Genomic DNA, 16,944 nt, shown 5'->3' on the forward strand with positions numbered 1-16,944 from the left:
CAAATGTCTAAACTGTCTGTGCCATGTGCCTGTACATACCACAACGTTATTAAAGACACATGCACAGCAAAAGTATCTCTCCCCCTTATGCAGTGCATCAGCAAATGTATTCACATGCAAACATAAAAGCTGCACAGACGTAGGCATCTGATTTGGATATGAAGTATCAAATAGGTTTAAAACTCTCCATTTTTCTGACTGTCATCTTGTGCTTTTACAACAAAAATAAAACTCTGTAAAGTTGGTCTTCTAAAAGACCTCATTAAGAACAGTAGAGGACTAACAGCAAGCAAGTTCCTGCTGGCTCTGTATCCACCAGCCAGGTAATGCCATGGCCTGAGGCAGTGCACACTTCTGTCCCCTCCTGCCCCCCCAGCACATAGCAGCCTGGCTATGCCAGGGCCTTCGCTAGTTGGTCTAATTCTGCACTTTGTTCAATCTTTGGCATTTCCCTTGAAAAAGGCAGAAGGGGCAGGYTAGTGGGACTGCAGAAATAAGTTTGATTTGTTCTGCTTTCCTCACTTTTATATATGAGAAAAAAAATCTCATTTGCTTTACAAAGTTCTTCCACAGAGACAGACGTTAGATAAAGGTAATCTGAGCTGGCTATTAGTTTACAACAATCTCATCCAATGCTGAGATTAGACTATCAATTCTCTATTAAAACTTACTAATAAGGATCCTTCTGCCTACAGAGCATTATATTGGTGTTAAGTAAAGTTCATGCTGGATGAACAAATCCATATTAGTAGGTCCAGCCACAGTTGAGGGCAGAGAAGAGGGCAGAGAAGAGGGCAGAGAAGAGGGCAGAGAAGAGGGCAGAGAAGAGGGCAGAGAAGAGGAGAAAGGCCCAGTCAACTATTTTCATCCACCTTTCTGCATTCCAGTATCTCATTAAAAGAGAATATACACCTCCTAAAAAAGCTGGATGGAAACAACGGAGAAGATGAGAAGACTTTTAGCCTTGCACTACTTGTTCCCCCTAGTGGTAGCACCCGTTAAATACAAAAATGTATAGTCATTCACATAGTAAAATGCTGCAATCTTTCCCGTATTTCTTTAAAAACAAATGTTAATCTTTTTTTTTGTTGAAACACATTGATCTATGTAAAAACATGAAACAGATGTCCCAGCTTCAGAACTACCATGATACGCTAAGAAGCATAAAACCCTGTTCATCTTTTGGAATAAGGTAAGAATCCAGTAAAATAATTCAAAGATGGGTCTTTAAAGAGAAATTGTCAAATGGGTAGATGGGTATATAACCATATATACTATGGGTGTATAACTATATATGGGTATATAACTATACAGGGGACTGGATGAGCATTTGTTACCTTACRTATCGATTTTCCCGGATGCAGTGCGCTCTCTATTCCCATTCTACTTGTTATTCTAGGTTTATCTTTCAAATAAAATCTTATACTCAATGCACATCATCATACACATCTGAATCATCATGCAGAACTCCTTTTCCTCTACTTTTGTGCCTGAGTAATTAAGTAGTCTGTCTGGAGCAGACGAAATGGAGACCTAGTCCAGCCAAATGCCTTAGAGGAAGTTGCTAGAAAGGAAAAAATCTGCTTGGACAGAGGAGCACTCTTAACAGGAAATTTATTTCCTTATGTCACACTTTCAAGTTCACACACTTTCTAGTCCCATGATTGATTTAACTCTMCCATATCTGTTCAGTTAGAACTAGAAATACAGTATGATACTGCAGAATCTACCACAATAACAAACATCAAAATCACTCTTTCTGCAGTGGTATCTCCCAGAATCAAGATTAATAGCTACTTGCAAAAGTGAGTACTCAATAGTAACTTTAAAAACAAACTGCTATAGGGAAACAAGTGCACAAATCAATTCTATATTATCTTTTCTAGTGGCTTTTCATCCATTTTACAAGAAGAATGCAACTCACAAATTTCTTTCAAAACATCATATTGATTGGTAAGAAGCAAAATACTAGTCCTACCTTCAAATATGAGCTAATACAACGCTTGTTTAATTGGAACAAATTAAAAGTTAAAAGCAGTGTAGAGATGACATAAGAAATATTAATCCAGATTAAAGCTCAGAAAATCCTGTTCTACAGATTTCTTAATTTCACACTTGCCAGATTTGAGGCTTGATTAAAAACCCTTGCAGTTTTCAGTTCCCATGAACTTTAGCATGCGAGGGGGTAAAACGTGATGTTTTGCCCTACCATTAGCAGCAGCAGCTTATTTTTCCTGCTCTAGAAGAGCCAGAAATATTTTAAAGAACCCACCAAAAACAGAAAAGCAGAAGAACTTCTGATCTGCATCCTGTCCTGAAGTAAATTATCACTTCTCATTAAACATTAGCCACACAAACATAGACATGCAGGTGAGATAATCATCATCTGGCAACTTCCCTTGAGCCTTCTTGGGCTTTCCACAACCTCCCTACTCTCTCTCTTGGTTATTTCTTCACTCCTTTCTAAAAACACACACACAAGCACTGTTTTTTGTTGCTCAATTTCATGGAAATATTTGTTACAGATAGGAGTCTCAGACTGCTCTAATACTTTTAAATCCTTCCCATGCATATCCCTCCTCTGTACGGAACAGGAAGTGCCAAAAGAGCTCATGCACACTTTATGGAAAAGTGCAACATTAAAGTATCATTTGCTGTAAAAGTGAGGTCAGGCGAATATCTGGAGACCAGAAACTACACTCCTGAACTAGTGGGGCTGCACAGTACGCTTTCTTTCCCAGTCTTAGTTTGGTCACTTTCTAATTTTTCAGATGCTGAGAAAATTTTTTGAGGCCTTCCTACTTCACTGCTTTCTGCATAGGCTACAGGTAATTGTAAGGACCATTTTAGACCACAGCACTACTGAACGGATGACATATACCTATGTATTACAGTGGTATCTCTTTGGCTTTCTTCAGGGATCTTCCTTACAGTCTTATTTATCACCTTCTGAATCACATCTAAGTCAACTTGAATGAATTTAAAGCACAATACAGAACACACAAACATAGCTTGAGGTTATCAGTATGAATATTCTCCTATGAGCAAAATATTTTCTGGTCTATACCTCACCAAAAGCTTCATTACCTTCAAAAGTGACTGTTTCCTAAGTAAGGCTTTGTGGAAAGGAACATGTGGGTGCACTATTACATTTTGCATTTTCTTTTTTTTCTTTTTTCCACTTTAAAACGTTGATTTTTATGCAAGAAAGTTCTGTTTCACTGACACTAGTTAACCCAGAAACAAAATGAAAAATGACATCTGTGGCAGGGATTAAATTTGGACTCTACACATTGTAAAATTCAAGCAGTCCYACTGTTTGGGGAAGAGATGCTGTAGAGATGCTAACAGGGAGCTAGAGACAGGGAGGGAGGAAAGGAATTGAACTTATAGTAATACAGTTTATGCAGAGAGGAATTTCTCCTTCCATTCCTGCAAAGAACTTAGGCCTACATTCTCTTAAATTTGTTCCTTTGTATGTGCTAAATAAACAATAATCAACACTGTGAAGCCAAACGGCCCTAAAAACCAGGAAGCATTTCTCCTCACAATTCTTAAATGTCAAACTTTCCTTTCAAATTTTATTACATAAAGTAGAGCATGCTTAGCTCCATTTTCCTGGTTACGCTGCTTCTGATATGAAATACATCAAACACTTTGAATAAATATTTAAAATAATACTTGTCTGTTTTTCTCTTATTTGCAGCATCTGTTGCAGCCACTCTCCCGTGTACTTTCTCACTTACCATTGGAAGGTCTTTGAGAATCTGTATACCATCTCCTGGACCCATATGTGCTATGTGGTTAAAATTAGTTGGGTTAGAAATTAATTTATTTCTCATTTCTGGATCTCGTAGCATCTCCCTGCAAAAGAAAGTACTTCATTTAGGTATTTTGTTCAAGGTGAGAATGTGCATTTAAAAATAAGTACAGGTTTGATTATCAGTTACTTTTGAATGGRAATTAATAATCTGCCATGTTAACATTGAAAACCCTTACTATCAGCACTGGCCCGGACAAACCTGCAGCCTGAAGAGAAGGTAGAGGATCAGAACAGAAAAATGTTGTATTGCAGGCAAATATCCAATATWACTAATACTCAGAAAACAAACAACCACTGCGAGCTGATAAAAAGCTCAGTAAGATGATCAAAAACAGAACTCATTTCTGATGCTGTATTGCAAAGTGGAGATGAAAACAAAGCACAAAATGTGAAAACAGAATTAATACCGCACTGTATTTCTCTCAATGTGGTCAGAATTACAATAAAAGCTCTCCAAACTGGCGAGGATGCATCTCAGAACTCAAAGTAAATAAAAATTTAAAAGATAGAACCACAAGCAGCTCAGAAATTGCAAGGTCACGAACTTTGAACCTTTAACTTCACTACATATAGCTGTTAACTTTACTTAGAGCCAAAAAGAAAGGAAAGCAGAGAGTCAACCATCAGTGGTAGCAACCAGAGCTGGAAAACTGAAGTATTAAGTTCTTCAAGGTGTATTTCAGCACAGTAGCAGGTAATCTTTAGTGAGTGACAGGAAGTGGTCAATAAACATCCTTTGTGAACCTGTAAGTACCACTGACCTATCTTTATTGCCATTAAGGAAAATATTTGCAACTTTTTAAAGACTTATTAGAAATCTGTCCTGCAGCTCAATGTCTCCTGCAGGTCAGTTTTCTGAGATTTGGAGTGTTTATGTGGTTAACAAATACAAAAAGCAAATGCTTTGGAATACTATTGAGAGTAGAATTGCCCTGAAGAAAGAAAAGTAGACCAAGAGTCTGAAAGTAATTAATCCATATGCATAATTAGCAATGTAATCTCCTTTTGTAAAATGTTTATTATGGATCTTTATATACAGTATAGGTGCACGCATACGTACCTATATACAGTATGTGAAGACATGCATTCAAAATTACAGCTGTTTCACGTAATATATTTCAATTAATGAGATTACTTGCATATCCAGTGTATATCCATAGCCAGACTGGTATCAACACAAATTATACATCAAGGATTAACACAGCAGTGAAGACACAAAAACATCTGAAAGGGGAATTCCAGCAAGCAGCAAGTGAAGTACTACATGGGCATCAGTCACTGTCCTTCAAGGCCTACAGGCATGTACAGAGGACAAGTACATGTTGAATACCGACCTCCTCTGCTGCATCCTCTCCTCCTCTGGTACTCTGAAAGAATAGCGCCGCTTGTTGTTGATGTTTCGAACCATTTGCTTCCGGCTGTTATCTGACGTCTCAGGAACTACCAATTCATCACCCTCTGGAATCAATATGAAAATGATCCAGTGGGATATTTTATTAGTTATTTAATAAAATTATTTCATTTTTAAAATACAAAGAGCAGTATGTAGCTTTATGCAACATTTCCGGATCTAAATCATTGGAGAGGGTCCTGTATAATGGTGCAAAGCTTCAGGATGCAGGCACTTAAGCTAGACTACAAATGTAAGAAATCCTCAGTAAAAGAGTAACAGTGCACTAAGTCTCTGCAAATGTCACATACACGTTCATTTTCTAGCTCACATCAGGATTCATTCAGTAGTTTTATCTACCATGGAGAGGGTACAGACACAAGAAGCTATCCACATAATCAGAAATTTTTGTATCAGGAGCATACGATAGATTCCATTAGAAAAAAGCAGCTTAATCAATAAGGACCCACCACGATGATGATGAGTCCCCCTGCAATGTCACCATTGATCAGTTCTCATTTTAACACGGAACACAGGCTTATTCAATATGGACRCATGATCGCTGCATACTTTGTGATATTGCTTCAGCTATATGGGACACCGATGTGCAAGCGACGCACCTCCTTTGCAGCCGGAGGCCGAAGGAAATCCCTGGGAAAGCTGCAGTGTCTGCTCCTATTGCTTGGACACATGGCAAGGATGTTGAGGTAAAAAACCAAATACTTCATAGCTTGACATTTATATTTTTACTTTGGGGCTGGTCACCTTACATCAATCTCAATTTACATAAAAGTAGGATCTTCCATTTGTTTGTTTTTAAACAGAGTTTGCATTATCAAGTTAGTTTTCTTGTTCCCCTTCTGTTTTCCTCTGTTTCCAATATCTGGATGGTGATACTTGTTCTTAAATGCAGAGAAAGAAGCTCTCTAGAGTGAGTTTGTCTGTGTATGCGTATAAAGAGATAGCACGCACACCAGTCCTTAACACCAGATAAAGCCACTTGGGTGAGGAAAAAAATGCAAATAAATATTTAAAATATCAATTAAGATGTCTCATTCAAATAGCCTAAACACTCAATTCAAATCCATTTTTATCAAGAATTTTAAATAGATAGCAGAAGTTATCATGGAATTTGAATTTAAAGACATTTTCTCTCTTTGCTCTTGCCAGTTGTCACCAAAGATAAATAAACATTTCTTGATTTATGGACTTTTTAACCATTATGTACTCTTTAGTACAGCAATAGACTTTACTCCTCTTCATACACAAGATGCCAAAACTATATTCTCAAAATACCGTGGATTGATTCTTTCAAACAAGATCTTTATCTTCTTTTTCCAAGGAAAATGGTCTTGAAAATTTCTCACAGTATAAAATCTAAGTTCATACACGAAGAAACCTACAACGTGTCATCACAATCTCACAGTGAAGAATCAAGAACCTGGGAACATTTAGGTGGGCAATGAAGGACCTTAGCCCTCTCTCTCAAACTTTCTCTGGCAGTTCTCACTAAAAACCATGAGGACAGCCTTGTTCTGCCAACTCTCTGGAAACTCAATCCAAGATTCTTTTTCATTCATTCCCTGCACCAAAGACTATTCTTTCTGAAGCAAGCGAACTTCAATATTTTGCTGCAACTGTGGGAAAAGGGAAGGYGATTTTTTCCACATGTTTAGGTCTTGCCAGGATATCTTCAATAAAGAGATGAAATCCATAGCAGTGCCAATCATAAAATATGAATCTTACTTTCAATGAATACTGTAATTGCTTTCTCTCCTTTTGTACATATGGAGACTAAAGTTACACTTAATAAGTTTGAACTCATCCAGTATGTACTGCTAGCTGCCAACACAGATTTTGTATGCAACTGAAACCTCCTCCTCTGCTTAAGATAAACTGGAGATTTAATGAAGCATAAGACTTACTAGTTAAGTAGTTTAAGCAAAAAAACTTGCAAACTTTTAAAGAAATACACCTGCAGAATACATTATTTCTTGGTAGACTTCTCTGAAAATCAGCGAGATGTATCCAGAGTAAAACATCAGCCTTACTCTTCTGATCCTATGTCCTCAAACTTCTTTTCTCTTCTGCTCTACTTTTAATGTTCACTCTCTATTTAGACTTGAAAACTCTTTATACATACTTCCACCATATTGCTCCTCTCTACCTCAGTAATCCATTTTTTACTAATTTGCAAGCAGATAACTTAGGCACTGAAACACTGTCAACAGCAGTATAGCTTTCTGGAGTGTTAGCTCCCACAGCAGATCAGTGACTTCAGAATAGCTATTAAAAAAAATTACAGGTTTTCATTGCTAAAACAAAATATTCTTTAAAAGGCATCAATAAAGTTTTGAAAAATTATAATGAAAACAAAATGCTATTTAAGTTTTTTTTTTTTTAATGATACTACTATACTCATTTTGCTTGCAAAATGTGCTCAAAAAAAGACTCATAACAAATAGTTAGAATTCTGAAGCTAACACTTAGGCATACAATCACACATGGCCCCAATAACAAGTTATGGAAAAATACCATTGTATTGCTTTCTGATGCTTGTGAAAAGTTTGTTCAGGTCAAGTGTAATAACAATTTCAATCCACCACTGCCAAGATCACTATTACAGCCTTAAATTTTACAAGCATTTTTAGATGGCATTCTGACACCTGATCCCAAAACAGGGGAGGAATTACCAGTCATTCTGTTTTTCTTTTTTAGTCTTTTTAAAGTCTTAATTAAATGTCCAAAAGGAAAAAAAAAGTTCAGACTTGCTGCTCAGTGACATCTGTACCCATGGCAATCACTACAGAATCTATAAGCTTGGCATTCCCCAATTAACAAGCACACATACGTTCGAGAGATCTTGTTCTACAATGCACAGATGTGGCCCAAATGAAAATGTTCTTTCTAAGCAAAAGTTCACCTGATGCAAATCAGCTCCTTCTTTACTTACCTGCCATTTTGTTTTTGAAATATATTAATCTAATCGTCTCCAGTCCTAAAAGGTTTAGTGATCCTTCTGTATTCAAGGGTCGTACCTGAAACGAAGTAAATAATTCTTTCAAAAATAATTCATGTTACATCACTTTCTCTCTATAGATAGATAGATACACACAGTGCAATTGATCCTGAAAAATACCAGCAGCATTATAGACTCCAGAAAAAGAGCGCTAAGACAGAGCCAACCAGGAAGCAACCTAGGGTGCTTCAGCACTGCAAAACCTACTCCAGAWCAGAATCAGAGGCTGGAGGAAGCAAAGTTTCATCTCTCAGTGACCCACGACTGCTCTCAAGAAGAATAACAGTGAGTCATTAAATCCAGAATGCAGAGATAAAGACAATTTCAAATTTTAAATTTAAACTTCTGATTTAATCATCTGTACACACACAATTGCCTAAAATTCCAGTTATTTAAAGAGAGAAGATTAAGGTTCCTACTCCTCCCAGAATTTAAATAAGAAGTCTACTTCATGTAACAATTCAATTTTGTCTGTTAAATGCACAGAGCACTAAGCCATGCTTTTATTTGGCGTTAGTATGATGTTACAGTTATGCTTTGCACTTTGATAACATATACACATTGTTACAACATACTAATTTTTGTGATTTCAAATTTCTACAAGAAACGACCATTTCACACTCCAGTCACTCTGCAAATTGTGCTAGAAACAGACTCTTCATAATAAATGGCCATCTGAGTTTCTTACAATTAGCAGTTCTTGTTTGATGAATGTGGTAATAAATGTAATGAATGACTACCCATTCATTATGTGGGTAGTCTTGAGTCAAACATTAAGCAAAGTACTAWATCACAATCTGATGTGTAGGTAAAAAAAAAAATGCTCCAGTTGCTTAATAACTCAAAATTTTGACATTAAAAAGATTAAACTCTTTACTAGCTTTTAAAACTTCATTGTTAGGAAATTGGTGTTCTAAAACCTAAGGCCAGATAATTTTTGCCTCCTTAAGATAGTTTAATAGCTGAACACCTCAGTCTTTGCATTATATATCCTTAGAGTATTGCACAACATCCTTTCTGCATCTGACATGTGGTAAACTGATARGCAGAGAGACTGACCAACTAACACAAGACAACAGAGAAGTCTTGTACTTCTTTATCATTAGAACTTTATCATTATCACTAATACAAAGTTGAAATAGGTCTGAACTATGAAAAAAAGGTTTTGAATACAGCTGAGAAAATACCTCCTAAATACCATGGAAGTGGTGGTTTTCAAGATCTTTCTTTTAGTGACACAAACCTGACATCATTTTGGCTTTAATATTTGTGCCTAAAAGGCATTTTTTACTATATTAGCATCCGTCATCTTTTGTCAACAACAGAGATACAATCAGTCTCAATGAAACTATACACAATGAATACTGAGAAACTACAGTAATGTCAGTAAGTCTAAAATACTTGTATTTTCCAGATCTACCTTTCATTTACAATATTGAAATTACGGCCAAAATACACATTTCTTATCTTATATTCCAAACAAAAARCATTGGTTTTCCTTACAGTAGCTCTTCTTTCAGTTCAAGTATGTTTAAACAAGCACCTTTACTGATGACTTCAAATGCACATAAAAAATCCTGTCTGACTGTAGCAAAGCCATTTTGACAYAGTCATATTCTTTAACTGCTTGGTATCAACAGCAAGTTACCTTTTTGAGTGGAATGGTCTGAATCCACTCCATGGAGTTCACGTCAAAGATATCAACTGCATTTTCACTGTACACAGAGAGGTATGGCGCATTGTAACCTGACAAGGAAGGATTAGGTATATGTTATGTGCTTTTAGATAAGGTTCATAATACACAATTTATTACGTGCATATAACTGTATTGATTAAAAAACACAATGTAACAACAACTTTTGTTTGCAAAATGTGTTTTAACTTAAAATATTACGATAAAATTTAATCTTAATGCAAAGCACCACCAACAAAAAACCTAAAATCTCCGTATGATTTTCCTTTTAAATCTGTAGAACCAAAAAAAAAACCCCAAACCACTTTTTAAACTACAAGGGATTAAAATTTACCAAACACTGATGTTCAAAAATTCTTTTTCTCTATTCTTTTTCCCTATTTTTAAGAGTTTTTATTTTGCAAATGATGTGATAAGAAAATACATCATTTCATTTAATAACTGTCATTTGAACAAACTCAGATCCTAGTTTTGGACTGTGTACTAAACAAACCTCAGCTGGAACTAAGTGCCGTGACGTAGTCAAGACAGACTTCATATTTTCTTCTAGTTTTAATTCTCTTCCCTTATTTACCAGACTGTAAAGGGAATCCTGTGCTACTCATCTGACACATCTCCCCAGCATGGAGTTTGTTCCACTGGGAGACTTCTGAGGGAGAATTTTGTATTTCCATATCTGCAACAGGACTGCCTATCAAGAGTAACAAAAGCATCAAATTTGTGTTTAAATGTGACAGCTCTGCTATAAAGTATACATCTGTTCAGAAGCGGAATGGTAACATCTAGCCACTTAAGCAATCGAAAACCTTTCACAGATGGCAATGATCAGTACAGATGGCCTACGTGTGAAAATACCTGCTCTTCAATACATCTAGAACACAATTCTTTATTTTGAACCATTCATTCTCCGAGTCCTGACATTGTTCTAATGACAGTCTTGATTGAAAAAAGAGAAGAGAGAGCTTGTAAAAGTTACTCCTTCCACACTCAGAAGGGGCTTCACTCATGCAAGTCCTCTCTTCCACAGTTTGCCTGTATTGCTGTCATAGTGAAGTAAGAAGGTAGATTATTTTGAAAATTAATGTATTTTCTATACTCCCTGCCACACTTCATCATCTTTATTTGGAGAGGCAGGGTGGAAAAGAGAAGTAAGAGAGGGAAAACTTAAAAATTGATTTAAAAAAAGAATAAAAAAAAGAGGAGATAAATGAGAAAAGAGCAGACACAAAAAAAGTTGAAGAGGGAATATATAAGTAAAGAAAAAAGGGTAAATTAAAAAAAAAAAAAAAAANNAGTGATCAGGAATAAATACCATTAGAGAAAGACAAGTCATATTCCAGATCCTGATGACTGAACAGATCCTCAGCATCAGGAAAGTTTGAATCACAATGCTGACCTAAAGTACAGTCAAATGTTAACGCTTTGAATGGTACTAGTCTATTTTCAGTGCTATTGAATGCAGCCTCTGTAGGATCTGAAGACCTCCAGCTGATTTAGAGATCAGGTCATGTGTTTAGGCATTTGATACCGGGTAACCAAGTTTGAAATCCTGACCCCTGATTCTTCTTTAAGTTACAGCAGTATAGGTGAGTTACAGAGCTGTCAAAACAAGCATCAGTGAGACCAGGACTAAACTTCCTGACTTGATTTTAAGATGCTTGCAGAAGTTGACTTCATTTATCTGTCAATTTTGCTTGAACTTCACATCASATGGAATGTCACATCAAATGGTGATACTACTACAAGCAGTGGTCATTTCAATGTATGATAGCAAGCACACACAGAGAACAACTTACAGCAAGAAGATGGAGTTGCAGGCCACATCAATTCTTGTTGTCTAGATCTTCGGCCTTGGCAGTCAACGTAAACCCCTACGCTGCTAAAACACAGCAGGTATTCTTTATTTGAGATTTCGACTGCACAGATGGCATCAGTTGGCTGCTGTGAGATAAATGAAAGTGTGTGGTCATCTGGATGGAGCAGACTGTATGGGCTACCTTCTCCATGAAGGGGATACTTTAAGAAACCTGACTGGTAGCCCACGCAGAGGCGCTCACTGAAGACTGACATCCACTGGACATTCCCCTGGACTTGGATCTCCTTGATCTTTTTGTGGCGTGTCTTACTCTGATTTAGTTCATAACAGAGGACCTGCCTTTTCATAGCTACACATAGGCAAGTAAGGGCTCCATGGCGCACATGTCCAGAAACTATAGACTGACAGCCTTTTGTTTCTGCCAACTTATAAAACTCAGTCTCCCTTCCATCCAGAGCAGCCATAGGGAAAAGTCGCACGTGACGGTTTCGTCCTGAGATCACTGCAATGAGCTGTTCATTTGGGATAAGCTCAATTTGATGAACCTTCTTATTGTCACCAACACGAATAATCTCTAAAAACAAAGCAAAACAAAACCCCAAATCCACGTAAATAATGTTGAAATGCAAACTGATTTAGAAATATGTATTTGCAAAAGACTAAGCTATGACACAAACCCAAGAAATTCCCTTTATTGCCTCCTTGTGGTATTAAAAATGTAGAGGCAAAACTTGTTTGTTAATAGCATTGGATGTGGTGAGGCTGGACAGATTTTTGACATTTCCCCATCAGAAAAAGAGAGGAGAAAATTCTACATAATAGAACTGCAATATTATTTCAGTATTCATTTCAAAGATGAAAAATTACTGAAAAATGACAAAAAACCCTAAAATTAGACACACTGCTTTCTGAAATAGCTTTAGCATCTGTTGTTATCTCTCTTAACTTTACTGATCATAAACTTTCATTTCAGTACCAAGGAGGAAGTTACTGAGAAGATGAAGTTGTGCTCCCTAGCAAGGTGCACAGCAGGAGAATAAGAGACAATAATCACGAATTGAAAAAGGAGAGGTTCCACCTGGATGTAAAGAAGAAAATGTTGCACTGTGAGACTAATATTACAACAAACTGCCCAGAGAGGTTCTACCATCTCTATCTTCAGAGTTTTCAAGATTCAACCGGACAAAGTCTTTGGCACTCTAATCTGAATTCTGTACTGACACTGCTTCAAAAAAGCGAATAAAATCTTCAACTACATTACAGATGCTAGATCATCGTTACTGGAAATGATATACAAAACAGAAAGCACACAGAACAGCTTGGTTTTCAGCTATTATATGGAGCTGCCCAGCCGATAACCTTTTGCATTGGTTTCATTTTTCTCAATTTACAGAGGATATGGAAAGAGAACAAACCTTACAAAATCACTTTCTGATTAGGATAATATTATAATATTAGGATAATCATTACCAGTTCTTAATTTCTTACCATCTTTGGTGACGTGCACAACAAATAACCCTTCTTCATTGCCTAGAGCTATTCTTTCATGGTCTATGATATTAAAGAGAAAAGAAAAKGTTATTTTTCTTCAAAAATACTTCYTCAATACTAGTGGTAATCTTGATGAATAGAAACAGCTTTTTAATATCTTGACCTAAACATAAAGTCAAATCAAATACACTCATGTAATAGAARTAACATTGGTAATCTCCTAAATACCTTTTATAGGAAAGTCTTTTCCCATTTCTCACATTTGTAGAAATAACACCAAGAACCTTTATTTTAACAAACCATTCTCAGCACTTAAATATACCACTGGCTTTGCAGTAAACAACTATAACATCTCAGATTATTTAAATGTGTATAACAAAATGTGTACAGTAGCATTTAAAATGATTTAATTGGTTCTATGTTCTCAAATTTTATCTCTGGATCTAGAAGTAGATTTTTGTAAAGTCAGTGATTTAAATCTGGTCTATAGTGCTAGTTTTGCCTAGTTAAGGATTTATGTTTACAAAATACCAGAAGAGTCATACCCAACTGTCAGTCAAAAATGATTGATAATTACATGTGCGTAGAGAGAATATTCATACAGATCTGACAGAGGCACAGCATAGTGAACGACATTTCCAGCATAAGCTCATAAATATGGGATAAAACACTCTACACGTTATTTATTCATTAGATGATGTCATTTAATATGTTTTTTGCTAAAAAAGCATGCTTTCAGTATACTCAGTAAAGAGGCCATCATGAATCAACTACATTAGTCTGCTTTATTCAGATAAAATTAGCATCTCAGATATGATTAAGAAGAATTCTCTTGGAAGAATTTCTTTTCATACCTATGATTGCAGCTGACTGTGTTGTTTTGATGAGGGGTAAGGTGCTGTCATAAGCCTCTTTTGGAACATAGACAGAGCGATCTTTGAGTTTGTTCTTTTTCAAGATCCTATGCAATTCATTCAGCACTCCTACCCACTTGCTTTTTTCATTCTCACCGTCTGCTAGAATCAGGATTGAACACTTATTACTGGATGCAGAGAGCTGGGAAGCTGTGACCTGGAAAATTTTTAAATACATACTTTAAGTCATAAGTGATAAAAAATTTCATCACGATTACTGTTATATCAGATGCTTGTAAGTGCTGTTTTTATTAGCTGTCTGTACTAAGAATGCAAAAGTTTATCCTTAGTTAATAGGAAAACTCTAACATAATCAAGAATCCATAGCAGGAAATACTACAGACAGTGCTAACTCAGCAAAATACTGAGAAAACTTCAATTTCTTTTGTATTTACTCTACAATCTCCATCCTAAATTTACTAGGCATCTCTTTCTCACAGCAATTTTTTAATGAAAAGCTTTTTCTTACAAAATATTCCACATTAACAAGAATCATTGGTCTTCAAAAATAACTTAATGAAATTGGAATGGTATGTATGGAAGAAGGATCTATGACACTTTTCATGCATTTAGTGCAGCTGTTACAGATTATAGTGAAAGCCCCTTTTCAAGTTTGCCTCCTTTTAACATGCAGAATGGTAACAGTGGAAAAGAAGTGAAAATCAAGGAGTGAAATACAATAGTGTAGTAAAGAAATGATGGTGGAACTGATAAGGCCAACATAAAAGATATTTCAGTGGGGTCAAGGCTTCAATGAAATACCTAACAAAAATAAGAATAATATTAGAAAAAGACAATGAAAACAAAATTCTGATACTAGGTCTCTGACWTAAATTTTTATTGAATATTTTTTTACTAGATTCCTGTAACAATTACCTGATGAATGGGAGTTTTTATAAGATCCAATGCTTATATACAAATATAATACAAACAATAAAGACTTGAGGAATAATGCAACAAATTAAACCGGTAAACAGAAGACTGAAGTTTAGAAAATGAAATCGTATAAGGTCATTAACAGAGGAACACAGATTACTAAGCAGAAATTTAGAAAAATAAATCTTATTGTGAAGGTTAGAAAATAAAATGCATGTAAAAGGGAGATTAGAGGTTGTCTAAAGGTATCACTATTACTTTTACCATGAAAATGAGGTATGTACAGAACTTTGCACTGCTGCAGCTATAGATACTTCATGACCAGAGCTTGCAAAGGAAAGAAAACACTAGCAGACAGTCAAGTAATGCACCCTGTACATGTCATTGGGAAACACTGAACCTCTTACCAGGTTCAAGATATACATACTTACTCTAAAGATACAGGGAATATCTTTCCGATTTGCATGGATGACATCTGAGGCCAAGACGGAACTCACTGAGAATTCTTCATCCCTTATGAAGACCATAAACATCATTTAATTCAGTTAAAGAGAGTAAAATCTGTATGTTTGTTTTTAACTTACATTTCCATAGTACCAAGAGCCTTATTTTGTTAAGGATGCGAGAAGATAGCACCAAAATCTAATTTTTAAAATAATACTGACTTTCCTCTTTGTCTGTAGACACAACTCACAAATGTAATACAATATAATTAACTTTTGATGGAGGATCACAAAGATAAATTTATTCAGAATATCTGTTTTTGTCTGTTTAAATTAAAAACTTTAGGAAACAAACTTAAAAAATGGACTAGATTAGGATCACCCCTCCCAATTCTGTCAAAAAAACTCCACATTGACTAGAAGCTACAAATCACAGTGGTTGAGAATTCCTGGATAAATGAAACTAGAAGCTCAGAGATGAGCTTTACTCTCAATTGGGTAGGCTGAATATCCTAAACCTCCAGTCAGCAGAYTTTCAATACTACAGAAGACACTGGAAACAAACTATTCAGCCCTTCTGAACCAAAACTTACGTAAATTTTATCTTGTAACAAAGTTCTGTCTGTCTTTCAAAACTGTATTTGACCCCAAAAGAAAGTATTCTTCTTCCTTATTTATACTAGATATTCTACTCAGCTAGATAGATGCATTCAGGCACAAAAARTAATAATGAAGTTAAAATTAGCACATATGAACAGATACGTGGAGTACGGGTAACTTCACTTTTTCTAGCAGAAGTTAGAGGCCCTGAACAAGGATCACAATATTTTATTCATACGCTGGCTCTTGCTTACTGATTTTGCAAGAAGAGAAGGGAGAGAAAAGCCTCCTAGTGCCTCTGGAAAGCTCCCACTCAGGGCCGAACAGCTTACCTCATGTCAATAACCTGACTCACTATCACACTGGGCTGGGATGCTTTTCCTTCTGCTACATCATACAGGAAGAGTTTGAAATCACAGATCACTGCCAGTGCTCTCTGCCAACCCTTCTTTACTCCAGCTGGTTTTGGTACCTTTAGCAAAATAAATTCTGATCAACTCTCTTGAAACTTGTGTCCAGTCAAAAATGAAATAGCACAAATATCAATTCCCTCATCTACACTGACAAGTTTGTGTTCAATGATAAAATCAAGCAACACAAGCAATAGTGCACGTGCAGTAAAAACATAAAATACAGCTGTACACATACCATATTGTATTATCTTAAAAACTCACAGCACTACACACACTCTCTTCCTAATTCACAAACTCATTCAAAGATATATTGAGAAAAATAAATTCAACCCCAGTTTGTCTGTGGGCACCTGGCCCGAACTACATATAGTAGCTTTTTAGTATTTCTTAACAAACATCCACATTAGAAACAATGGCCCTAACCAGCACTACTGTTACTAGAACAACTGACTGGCCCTGGAAGATG

At 36.0% G+C, this 16,944-nt stretch overlaps 1 protein-coding gene across 4 annotated transcripts in view; it reads right to left on the minus strand.

The window, feature by feature from the left end:
* Positions 1 to 16,944, minus strand: part of CDC42BPA (CDC42 binding protein kinase alpha) — a 189,823-nt gene that overhangs the window by 14,803 nt on the left and 158,076 nt on the right. For all 4 annotated transcript variants that reach the window (XM_085325807.1, XM_085325806.1, XM_085325809.1 and 1 more), the window contains 9 exons: positions 16,398 to 16,537; positions 15,454 to 15,535; positions 14,087 to 14,303; positions 13,230 to 13,292; positions 11,722 to 12,315; positions 9,881 to 9,978; positions 8,167 to 8,251; positions 5,158 to 5,281; positions 3,747 to 3,864 (listed from right to left, as the gene is read on the minus strand). In XM_085325807.1, the coding sequence (XP_085181933.1) occupies positions 3,747 to 3,864; positions 5,158 to 5,281; positions 8,167 to 8,251; positions 9,881 to 9,978; positions 11,722 to 12,315; positions 13,230 to 13,292; positions 14,087 to 14,303; positions 15,454 to 15,535; positions 16,398 to 16,537 (1,521 nt within the window). The remainder of the gene's footprint in view (positions 1 to 3,746; positions 3,865 to 5,157; positions 5,282 to 8,166; positions 8,252 to 9,880; positions 9,979 to 11,721; positions 12,316 to 13,229; positions 13,293 to 14,086; positions 14,304 to 15,453; positions 15,536 to 16,397; positions 16,538 to 16,944) is intronic.

The sequence above is a fragment of the Rhea americana genome, unplaced genomic scaffold (assembly GCF_003343005.1).
Source record: "Rhea americana isolate MKP2758 unplaced genomic scaffold, rheAme1 scaffold_123, whole genome shotgun sequence".
NCBI lineage: Eukaryota > Metazoa > Chordata > Aves > Rheiformes > Rheidae > Rhea > Rhea americana.